We start from the raw sequence: 12,506 nt of genomic DNA on the forward strand, positions 1-12,506 counted from the left end.
TTTGATCAGGGATACACATTAAAGTTCAATGTCTGCAAAACATAACTTGTAACACAATCTTTTGTAGAAATTGCAATCTCAATAGAAGGCAACCAAAGAGCAAATATGGCACTAAAATTTTTATTTTTTTAAACTTGCATCATGGTTATAATCACACTACCCTGTTATTTCCATCTGACATCACAACAGTATATTTTCTAAGTGAAGTCTGGCAGTGTCTGCACTACTTTGCAGTTTTTTTAGTTTCAAGACACTCTGTAAATGTGGTCTGAGATGCTGAAGACAGAGGACAGACAGTTGCATTACAGTGTCCAGACAGGAAAAATGTCTCACATCAAGCTTATCAGAGGAAATATGAAACCATATTGACCCTCACCGCAAGCAAAGCAGTAGCAACAAGACTAAAATGCGGTCAGTGTAATGTGATATTCACCGAAGATCGGTCAGAACGGTTTCATTCTCTCCACCCCCCACTGTCTTAATCAATAAGATAAATCTCAACAGCGTCCACATGTCTGTGAGAGGACAAAGGAAGGGTGGAGCTACTTTTTACATTTTCAAAATGGATCAATTGGCTTGTGGGCCATTAAATACTTTGATGAATTGAGGAATTTCCACAGCACTGGCATGATTTATCCATCAAATTACTTTCTCTTATATGATAGGGATGTCTTTCGTATCCGTTTTTACTCTTTGTTTGTCATTTTTCTCTCCCTCATGAAGGTTTTTACAGCTGCAGAACAGTGCTGTGCACATTGCAGTGTTCATTCTCTACACTTTGTGTCCATGGAAACCAAGTTCATTTCCTTCCAAATAGTGACATCATCACAGACAGGGGTGCATAAATGATTAAAAAGTTCCATATGATTTCGGAGTGTACCTCTCTTTCTCAATCTGATCCTGCTCTGGCAGCAAAAATAACAGTCCACACCCTTCAGCAATGTGACTCGAAGTCTCACGAGCACAAAGACAGAGAAACATACATGGCTGCACACAAATATACATCTCAGAAATGTATGTCTTGGTCATTCTTTTGTGATGTACGATTAGGATATGGATTAAATGAAAGGTTTAAGATTAAATTAAATGTATTCTCAGTCTTATTGTGAATGATTAATTTGTGTTGACTTTAAGTGTGACACAGCCAGAGCTAAACAGGGTCGTCTCCCAAGACAGAGATCCGCCCTCTCTAGAAAAGCTTGTAGCCTTGTTTTCCACACTGTCATTCTGGAAAAGATTTTTAAAGGATATAAACTAATACATGTGCATAAAATCCACTCCAAATCCTGAAATTCTACAGCATCAGCTGTGGGTACACTTAATCTTTCCTTTCTTTCTTTGCTGGATTCATTCATCGCTGGCAATCAGCTCTTTCCCTGCTGGCCAATCAGAGTGAAGCCTTCCTGAGTGATGTCACTGGTTTGCCCATTAGGACTGGTATTTTTCCTTACAGATTCAGTGTCATCATTACTCAAGAGACTACAGGTCGCTGACCCCTGGCTGCCCAACTGTGACTCCGCATATGTTATTTCCTTCTACTGTGAGAACCTCATCTGCCTTTCCACTGTCATACACGTCTAGATGTTTCACACAATGCTTTGAGGCTGGCATAGGTAATGAATGTGGTACTTTTTATGAATGCAGAAATGGCACAAATCCCATGAAGGTTAAGCACTATTTTGTACTCTATTCAAAAAAAGTGCCCAGTCAGCTTTGTATTGGATCTCACCATTCTGGTACCAGTCCATTTGGAAGCCTCTGTATGAAACTGACATGTCGGACCGGAACACAATGTGAAGGCTGGTACCGGTGGTGGTATTGGCTGGAGGAGGTGTGTTCCCACAGAATGTACCAATCAGAGGAGACTGTTCGTTTGGACCATCATATAGCTAGACGGGAACAGGAATAGAGATTATTTATACAATAATATCTAGTCTTTACAGTAAAAGCCTGTTAATTTTCATATTATACATACTGCATACTCCATCCATCCATCCATCCCTCCCTCCCTCCCTCCCTCCCTCCCTCCCTCCCCCCCCCCCCTCTCTCTCTCTCTCTCTCTCTCTCTCTCTCAAACACACACACATATATATACTGTTGTGTGTGTATGTGAATGACACATTATTTTTGTATCTGGCTAATTTTGGAATTTTTATTTGGAAATAACACACATATATATTTAGTAGTGACCTTTCACAGGAAATGCAACCAATAACTAACCATCAGTAATTCAGACCATCTGTTCTACTGCCTTTGGAACAAAAGTGTGCTGAGCTATTGTTGGCTTGCACACAAAATTTCACATTCCATAAAGCAGCCATCATCACATTTCAAAATATCCAACACAACTGTCTATGTACCGATCTACCCACAGGATGAAAGCCCATCTATGGAATGAGGTTTATGAAAACAGAGTGTAGGCTCTGAGCTCAGAAAATAACTCCATCTCAACAAAAGGCCCCATGATGTCATCACTGTTTGGATTGCCATGGTGATGAGTGAACTAAGAGGAACTCAAAGGCCCATTGTACATTTGCAAAGGCTCTGCCAGTAAATCAGTGTAGTGTAACTGAATGGCAAACTGTCTAGCATGAATAATACTACTCGACCCCATTCGCAGAGAAATAATAAGATAATACAAGCTTGAAAAGACATGTATACCATCCTTGAGTCAGAAAAACAAACTCAGTCTCTCGAAAGAGATCTCTTAAAGTCCCCAATTTAAGACAATTCTTTTTTTTTCTTTTTTTTTTGGGAATATTGCAGTTGCTAATGATGGCAAATGATGATTCAACCAATTCTCGATGTACAAAATCAAGTCCTGTCTTACATTCTTTCTTGTTCGGATGTACGTCACAATAGTGAAGAAAGGTTTCATGCTACTTTAAGGACAACAAGAACCAGCATTCACAACCCATTTCATTTACACAAAGTCACATATTTCAAAGCAAAACAAGATTGACTTTTTTTTTCGCCTTTTGCAAGATTGATTCTATCCATCAGGAATTGATTGGATCATGAGTAGTGAGCGTTTCATATCAAAATAGAGCTGGACCAAAGGCCGAAGGTCAAATTCACGATCGAAAGCATCTCAACACATCCTTTTCTTTTTCAAATCTATAATTTTAGACAAGAATCAGCCTGAAAACGATACTATTTGGTTATTGGTATTGGTCCTTCAGAGGCAGAGCAAGTTATTAATTTATTTTGATGATAGATTACAAAGATAAACTTTTTTTTTTTTTGGGGGGGGGATAACATGCTAACATACCATGTAGAGTAACAAAGTTTACTAAGAAAGTCAGCAAAGTCCATTTTGATTTCCAAGTTGACTTTAAGTATCAATGTTGAGTGCCTGTATATTTTAAGATGTGGCCTAACCATGAACTGTGTTTTTAGGCTTGATAAAGCATGTGCTGACCTTCACATAGTCATAGGCACATCCGAAGCTTTGTTCCACCTCAAAGGTTATAAAAGTGTAGTTGATGGTGTTGCCCATGTAGGCCTGGATGGTCCAGCTGCAGTTGGCACGAGATGGGTAGTTATTGGGGAAGTTCACACTCTCAATCTTTCCCCGGCTCCGATTGGCAATCAGCACACCCTGGCAAACTACAGGAGAAAAGCCAGTCCTCATTTTAATAATATCATATTAATAATATGAGACGGGAAGAATTATGTAATATCAAGAACTTGGAGAATATTTTAAACACCAATAAGTGCGGTTTTAAGGCAGGAATACGTTAAAACTGGTGGCATCTTGCCATTAGGGCTAGAGCTTGATTTGACCCTGCAGTAAAGTTTTAGTGTCTGGGAAACACAGTGGCATGTGACCACTGACAGCCTAGGAAAAGGCAAACGACTAAGAGAATGCACAAAACAAGATAAATAGCGCTGTGCTGAGCTCTAAACTGTGACATTTCACCTCCACAAACATAATTAAAAAAGACAAAAAAAACAGAGATCCAAAAAAAAGTCAGTGTCCTCTGGGTGAACTTAACCGCCAAGTACAAACACAGGAGCATTGAAGTGCATTATTCATGGATTTAAAACCAAAACCGCAGCACTGCAGTAATCTTTAATTATTAATTCACAAAAAAGTACCATGTTATTCCTACGTTTTTGGTAATGCACCATAGTAATACCAAGGTATTCGAAGTATAATTATAAAAAACATGGAATCCATTGCAAAAATGATATTCTCATTCAGTATGTTTGTCTTGTTTACCATCAAATCTACCCGGACCTTAATATGTTGCCCTGTTAGTAGATGATCAACAAGATTCGCTTCACCTGTGACTAGTTATAATAAAGTTTTCATAAAGTTTTGGCTCATTAGTGTTTGTTCCAAAGTATAAATACATTAAAAAACATCTCTCTACCATGGTACTGCCACAATACTTCTTTTGTAAGAGTTTTGTAAGAGACTTTTGCAACAAAGTCAGGCCGTTACTTGGGTTTTCTGGGCTTATGGGCCTTCGGGTGTCACTCACTGGTTTGGTAGTTAGCCAGAAATCCTCCTGCGTGGACGATGCTGTCTGTACGTAGTTTCACATACATGTTCTCTCTGGAGGAATTGATGGGAGGTGGAATCTGATTTCCACACAGCTTGGCAAGCTGAACAGCATTGGTGCTTTCGCCATCATAAACCTGGTAAAACATACACATCAGGGACGGATTTAAACTTAATATAGAGGACTCTACAACTGTGTAGTTAATTGTCTAATTCATTGTTCTCTAACCGCCAAGTAGTCGTAGAAGCAGTCGATAGAGTTCTCCAGGTGAAAGTCTCCAAAGCTGAGCACGACCTTGCTTCCAGCACTGGTTTTGATGTGCCAGTAGCATTCAGCGTTGGCGTGATAGGGCAGGGGGTAGTTGGGGGAGGTGAAACCTCCGACGCTTGTGGTCAATGTCCCACCACAACCTATAACAGAGATGGCATAATATAGTCCACTGACCATCTGGTGCATATTACACAAAAAACTGGAACACAAACCTTATGTTCCAATCAAATTGCTATGCGATTTCTGGGTTTTTAATCAGTCCAGAAACTAAATTGTCTGTACCAGGTAAGCAGGTTGATATTAGTGCTTGATATGAGGAGGAAATATGTGCTGGGTTTGCAAGGTTTATTCCACTAAATATTTAGATTTTCCGATTTTTCATTATAAGTAAGACTATCATTACTTATACTTTTGGAACAGTGTTGTTAATGTTAACTTCATGTTTACACGACAGCGATGTACTAAACGCTTAATTTTTTTCTTTGCATTTTTTGTGTACAGACGACAGCATTTTTAAAATGATCCCTGTTCACACAGATCCACGAAAATGTTAAAAATATTACATTCTAAATATTATTAAATATTAAATATTGTAAATGACAAAAAAATCCAAATAGAAATATAAAAAAACATAAAAATAATAAAAGCACTATTAAAAAATCGTTTCCTTTATTGAAATAAAATCAAAATAGTAGATTAAAAACTAAACAAAAATTATAAATGTCTTGGCACTAACTGAAACTAAGTTAAAGTACTAAAATTACAAAAAATATTGCATTATAAATATTGTAAAATATTCAATATTATAAATTATTCAAAATAAATAATTACCTGTCTGTGTGCCATCCCAGTGGGCTTTAAACCCCCTATAGGTGAGCGAATGGTCAGATCGGAATTTTAGCCACAGCCTGTTGCTATGGGATACTATTATGGGTGGACCATTTGTTCCACAATAATGACCAATCAGGGGGGATGTTTCATAGCCTCCATCTCTGTAAAAGAAAGAAAAGTGTTTTAAAATCATAAAGTGACCAAATCATTGACCCAAGACACTGGAAGAGTCCCTCACCTGATCTCTAAATAGTCAAAACCACAGGAACTGAATCCCTCCAGCTCGAAGTCTGTGATGTTAAGCATGATCTGCATGTTGACTTCCACTATGATTCTATAGACACACTCCCGACTGGTGGGGTAATTGTCAGGGTAGTTGGGTGAGCTGAACTCCCCGGTGGGTGACCTAAACACCTCACTGCAATCTACATGGGCAAAAACATAGATTTAATGACAATGAAATTAAATATATTACATATGTAGCATATAATATAACAATAAAATATTAAATATATGTAACACCGTGGTCCTGTGAGGCACAACATTTAGGCTATGTTCACACTGTCAGTCCAAATTGGATTATTTTGCAATTACAGAGACTTGTTTCTGCAGTGACTTTCAGCATATATTCCTATACCTAGTACATGGAGCGAGAAAGTGACATAAAACCATGCAAAATCCAATCAGATTGGTCAGACTGAAACAGATTTCCAGAAACGCGAATACATTGCTGAATACAGCTCAAAATAGATTTGTAAAAATGGCATTTCATGTGATTTTTTGCCATTCACACTTGCTAAATATGATCGGATACCAATCGCATATGCACAAAAATCTGAGTTGGACTGAACGAGGCTTTAGTCTCTACATGCAGCAGAATCACAATAAAGCTCACTTGACTTGACTTAAAAAGGCCATCTAAACCCAAGCTTCACAATGAGACCATTACTTTCATGGATTTTCAAATTGGATTTTCATATCCAGTTACTGCAATAAAATTATACCTGTGCTCGCATTGATGGAGACATAGTCGGCAGAAAAGCCTTCCGCAGACAGACTGGAGTCAGAGACCAGCAGGACGGTCATCAGACTATCAGTGCTGGTTAGAGATGGAGGAACTGACCGCCCACAGAACCTGAGCACAAAATAACCAACATTTTCCAGCATATTCATTTACACATCTTTAATTAAGTGTCCTGAGCTTTTTGGATTCTGACCTGCCTAGAAGAGTGCCAGTCAGCGCTGTGCCATTATCATAGACATCCACATAGTCATATGCGCAGTTAGTGTGATACTCCAGGTTGAAGGTTGTGAATGACAGACGGATGATGTTGCCGGGCGGAACGGAAATGTACCAGGTACAGTTGGCTCCATGAGGGTAGGCCGTGGGATGACCTGGGCTGGTGAATGAACCCGTCGGTTCAGTGAGAGTCTCTCCACAACCTGTAAAAATTATCAATTAATTTCGAAATGGTTCCAAACTCAACTCAAAGTTGATGTTGCTAATCTAACAGCTAAATACAAGCTTGCACAATGAGAGTCAACTTTTTTAATTAGATTGAACCACTTTTCAATATTGAATGAAATATAAGCATATTAATAATAGAGACATCTGCCATCTTGGATTAACTTTTTGACTAACTTTTTGACTTCTGGGATTGCCTCCAATCATATGCAAAGGATACATGCCAAAAAAGCATTTCAGAAGGCAGCATAATATTGCCTATACTGTAAAAAAATACAATACTGTAACAATGGTACAATAAAAACCTGCTAACTGCAAGTTACATTACCATATTCAGTGAAAAATTGTAAAATTGCATTATATGTAATTTTACTATAAAATACTATCAAAGTTATTAATTACCATATAATTTATGGTGAAAACAGTAAAAGGCATTACCCATCACATACTTTTTTTTAAAATAGTGTTGTTTCTTCTTATTTTTGTTATTAGTAAATGTACATTAAGGTGTTTTGTGTTTTTTAGTGTAATCTGTGTTACCCTGATAGCCTTTTTGTGTATGACTCTGTGCACCATCTATACTGTAAGTTAGAGGTATATGAATATTGTCAATGTTTTATGGACAGGCCATTTACGATTAACTCTGATTCATTGTTTGGCTTTCTATTGTATAGAAATATACCGGCATCCTGTAATACTGTAAACATTGCCACCACAGTTTATGATGAATTTTGAGAACATGCCTGCTTAGTCTAGATAGGTTACTCATTAGGTAGTATATACAATATATTTAAATATACAATCTTTATTCAAAAGAACAAAACTATAGTTTACCTTGCTCTGCAGACGCAAACTCAGCAGTGAAACCATGGTTGGAGACACTTGAATCGGTTTTGAATTGGATGAACATGGACTTCTGGGTGGATTCCAGCATGGGAGGCATGTTAATTCCACAATATCGACCAATCAGAGGGGAGCTAACGCTGGGACCATCTCTCACCTGAGCGAGCAGAGAGTGAAGTTTCAGAAGAAATGCACAGTGAAATCTGTATTTTGACTGAATAGGATTAGCACAACGCTAACATTGTACCTCCACATAATCAAAGGCGCATGTGCTGCTTCCCTCGACGTCAAAGGTGAGGAAGTTGAGAGTGACCACAAAGCCCTCGGGTTGGTTAATGACCCACTCACACACTTTGTTGTGGGGGTATGGGTCAGGGTGCATGGGAGTGCGAATCTGACCGGTTCCAGAGAGCGTTCCTCCGCAAGCTAGCAAAAAGAGTTCAACTCTGAGATCATGTCTATACTGGTCGGGGTACATTATTTATCGTACTAATATTCAAATATTTATGACAGTTAAAGCTAAAGCTAAAGCAGAAGTATATTTATTGACTTTAACATTTTAAATCCAATTCTAGACTAGACAGGACACAGTAAGTAAGGTAAACTGCCAGGAAGTGTGTTTTCTTTGAACCATGCATAGCTCCGTCAACCGAATTGCACATATTGAGAAAAATGAAAGATAATTCTTATCATCAACAGTCTTATGTATATGAGAGGATGCATTTAGGTCCAAAACATGCTCTGCACAAGCACGCTAATTCGGTAACACTTTATTTTACACAGTGTCCTTGTTACACATGTTGTAATTACTATAAATTGTGCATAATTACATGCAACTAACTTAAACCGCACCTTAATCCTAACACTATAGTACATGTATGTAGTTCATTATTACTCAGTACTTTAGTTTTAAGGTGTCCTTGTTACAGTGTAATTATACATTTAAGTACTGGGTTAGTTGCATGTAATTATGCATAATTTATAGTTATTATTATAGTAACTACATGTAACACATGTAACAAGTGTAACCAAATTGTGTAACCGTGTAAAATTCTTTAATTACATGTCATTGCGTAAACAGAATTCTTAGTGTAACGCAAGTATGCATTACATTCTCAGTGATATATTGAGCGTCTCAACAATATTTTGAAGACATTAGCATACCAAAATGGTGAAGCATCAGTTTAGCTAAATGCATGTTATGGATCTTTTTTTAAGTTTTGATCTTGTAATGTTTAACCAGAATGTCATAACTGGACCTTCCAGTTAAAACGACAGACTTCGCTCTGGTGACGTATGCAGGATTACTCCAAAAATGTTGTGCACTTAAACGTTCATCTACCTTCAGTTTTGAGTGCAAAACACCAATCATAAACTGAATAATAGAAAAAAATATATATATTTTTGGATAATCCATTACACTCAAATGTACGTCACAATAGGTAAGAAAAGATCTGTCACTACTTCCATTTCATTGTGACTTTAATGGCACAAACATTATAAATTTAATATGGGACTGCATGCTTGCAATGTTTTAGCAAAGCATTCATGGGTTTGCTTGCATAGAGTATGTTTCTGGCCATACTGTTTTAACTCTTTTCCTTAACATTTCAGAAAAATGACATTTGGCATTCAGTGGGCGTCATATGCGTTTCATTGTCTCACCAATTTCATACATGGCCCTGAATCCAGCACGGGACACAGAGCTGTCAGACTTGAAACGGATCCAGAGTCCATTAGTGATGGACAATATTGGTGCTGGCAGGGTACTTCCACAGTACTTCCCAATGAGTGGGCCGGTTTCACCCGTCCCGTCTCGAACCTGAGAGATTTGATAGATAAGGCGACATGATAAGATCAAAATGCTACTTACTGTTCCTCTCATCCACATTAATTACAGAGATCATACCTCCACAAAATCAAAAAGACAGCCACTATGATTCTCCAGGTCCATGTGGGTGAAGTTGAGCGCCACCAATTCACTGCGTGGCTGTCTGATGATATAAATGCACTGCCTATTGTGAGCATAGTTATTAGGCCAGTTGGGAGAGATGATGATGCCTTCTGTGTCTGTAAAGACGCCTCCACAGCCTGGGTCAGCTGATGGCACACAGAGTAAATTGCATTACACTCAAGCAATTTGTCCCAATATTTCAAGACAGTTGGCTTTGCCCATTTGAACCTAGCATTGGACCTAGGATCATGTTCCACTCTGAGTTTACAACATTTACAATGTGACTCCTGACTTTTAATATCTATATAACTCCAATAAACTGCTTTATGAGCATTTAAAAGGACAGTATTCTACTGATGGATCTGTTAAAATGAACCATAACTCAGTTACTGGAATTACCTCTAATGCATTACAAATACAACACATCATTTACATACTGTAAGCAAACAAGAAAATAGTGGCGTAAAATTCAACTGTGGGTCCCGTTCAAAAGTTTGGGATCAATACTTTTAGTCAACAAGGACACATTAAATGCTGTGAGTATATGTGAGAATATTTCCATTTCAAATTAATGCTGTTCATTTGAACTTTCTAATCATCGAAGAATCCTGAAAAAGGCATCACGTTTTCACAAACATATTAAGCAGCAACTGTTTTCAACATTGATAATAATAAGAAATGTTTCTTGAGCATCAAATCATCATATTTATGAAGGATCATGTGACACTGAAGACTGGAGTAATGAAGCTGAAAATTCATATATTTTGCCAGCTTTGCCAAATCCAAACTTTTAAATGGTAGCATACAGGTGTATTATCCTGCGTACAATGTCTGACAATCACCCTGTCTTGTGTTTTGATGGAATGGACTTTACTTACATGGTGAGGTAGTGTATGTAATATGAAATCCCCGATCACTGATGCTGAAATCAGAGTGAAAGTGGATCCAGGCAGAGGGTCCCGTCGTCTGTAGAGGTGGTGGCGACGCTGTACTGCAGTATTTTCCCAGAACTGTGTCCTCTGGAAGCAGTCCATCTCTGATCTTTTAAATAAAGCAGGAAACTGAAGAATTTTAACACATACGCACATAAAACAGTTACATTTTCTTGTAGATCCAGGATGCAACAAGCTTTGCGTACCTCCAGGTAGTCAAAGTTACAGTTATCATGGTGCTCCAGACTGAGGGTGCCAAAAGCGAACGTGATGAGCAGACCAGGGTTCACATTCACTGTCCAATAACAGTCCCGGTTAGGTGGATAGTTACCTGGGTAACCGGGTGACTTGATGTCGCCATATGTATTGGTCAACTCCCCACCGCACACTGGAGAAAAAAAAAAAGGAGTAGTGGAATGAGATCTGATTCATGCTAATGCAAATATTTGCTATTTTCTATCCAAAGGTTGGAAATCATTTGCACCAGTCAGGTGAGGTCATATTTACCATTGTTCGGCGAATTTGTTCCAGTCATTTTAATAAAAAAAACACGTGATTGGGGATTTTGCATAAAGACGAAAGATTTCCCTATGCATATTTCATAATGGGATCAAGTTGAAAACCTAGATTCACCATGTTGACTGACAGAAAGCTGCTTGGTTTGTCTGTGTGTAAGTGACTTCTGTCTGAGCTGTGCTTCATTCAATTGCTACATTACTGACTGTTGACTGAATCGCAAAAATCTAGCAAAAAATTCTAAAATTTTCAAGGACCTATTATGTTTTTTACATTCTCAAGTCTGCAAAGTTACAAAGCACAAGTCTACTCCAAAAGGAACTACTCTTCACATCAGTGAGCACCGTTTCTGAACTCCCTGAAACGCCTTGATTGTAGTCTTGAGTTATTTTCCGGAAAGGAACTCGTCGCAATATTCCTCATTTAAATAAATCCAAACGCAAAAAAGGCGAGGCCTGGTTGAGTTTCACTGGTAGTGTGTTGAAACTCTCAGTTATCATACTCAAATCGGTTGACCAATTACAACACACTGGTCCAGCCATCCAATCAGAGCACACTGCGTTTTTTGGAAGGAGGGGTGACAGAAACTAAATAGTGATCATTACCAACACAATTGAAAAGAACTTGCGACCATAGCTGGCTTTGGGAAACGCATCCTTATTTAGTTTCTGTCACCCCTCCTTCTGAATAGAGCAGTGTGCTCTGATTGGTCGACTGGACCAGTGTGTTGTGATTGGTCAACTGGGTAACGATGCTTTTAGTAAACGCACCCCTGAGTGTTACTGGCAGACTGGGAAGAGAAGTGCAGCAACAATGTAAAATATGTGAAAAGTAATGTTTTTTTGGAACTTTCAAGAATGAAAACCTATTCTACTATACCCTAAAAACAAAATCAAGACTTTGTAAAAGATATGGTCTCTTTAAGGGCATTCTTTGTCTACCTGGTGCCTGTGATTGCCAGGCGACGGTGAAGCCGCGTCCACTGACTGAATGATCGGATCGGAACCAGAAGTACAGAGAATTATGAGAGCTGAAGAGTTCGGCTGGGGCGCCAGTGCCGCAGTATTTCCCAATCATGTAAGCGGAGGCAGTCTCGCCATCGTGGACCTGCAGGAAATCGAAGTTGCAGGAGGCGCTGTTCTCGATGTCGAAGAACGGGAAGGTAATCCGCAGAATCTGGGAAG

The 12,506-nt window shown here is 38.6% G+C and overlaps 1 protein-coding gene across 1 annotated transcript in view; it reads right to left on the bottom strand.

Moving 5' to 3' along the window:
- The window catches only part of cubn (cubilin (intrinsic factor-cobalamin receptor)), a gene marked incomplete at its 5' end in the record, with an annotated part of 35,537 nt that overhangs the window by 16,317 nt on the left and 6,714 nt on the right, over positions 1-12,506 (bottom strand). The window contains 15 exons of the mRNA XM_084103019.1: positions 1,730-1,889; positions 3,422-3,609; positions 4,491-4,647; positions 4,740-4,921; positions 5,613-5,773; positions 5,851-6,037; positions 6,617-6,747; positions 6,830-7,055; positions 7,912-8,077; positions 8,168-8,346; positions 9,586-9,742; positions 9,830-10,020; positions 10,753-10,915; positions 11,013-11,194; positions 12,264-12,498. Of these exons, the coding sequence (XP_083959145.1) occupies positions 1,730-1,889; positions 3,422-3,609; positions 4,491-4,647; positions 4,740-4,921; positions 5,613-5,773; positions 5,851-6,037; positions 6,617-6,747; positions 6,830-7,055; positions 7,912-8,077; positions 8,168-8,346; positions 9,586-9,742; positions 9,830-10,020; positions 10,753-10,915; positions 11,013-11,194; positions 12,264-12,498 (2,665 nt within the window). The remainder of the gene's footprint in view (positions 1-1,729; positions 1,890-3,421; positions 3,610-4,490; positions 4,648-4,739; positions 4,922-5,612; positions 5,774-5,850; positions 6,038-6,616; positions 6,748-6,829; positions 7,056-7,911; positions 8,078-8,167; positions 8,347-9,585; positions 9,743-9,829; positions 10,021-10,752; positions 10,916-11,012; positions 11,195-12,263; positions 12,499-12,506) is intronic.

This window comes from Abramis brama (assembly GCF_963993115.1).
Source record: "Abramis brama genome assembly, chromosome: 24".
Classification (NCBI taxonomy): domain Eukaryota; kingdom Metazoa; phylum Chordata; class Actinopteri; order Cypriniformes; family Leuciscidae; genus Abramis; species Abramis brama.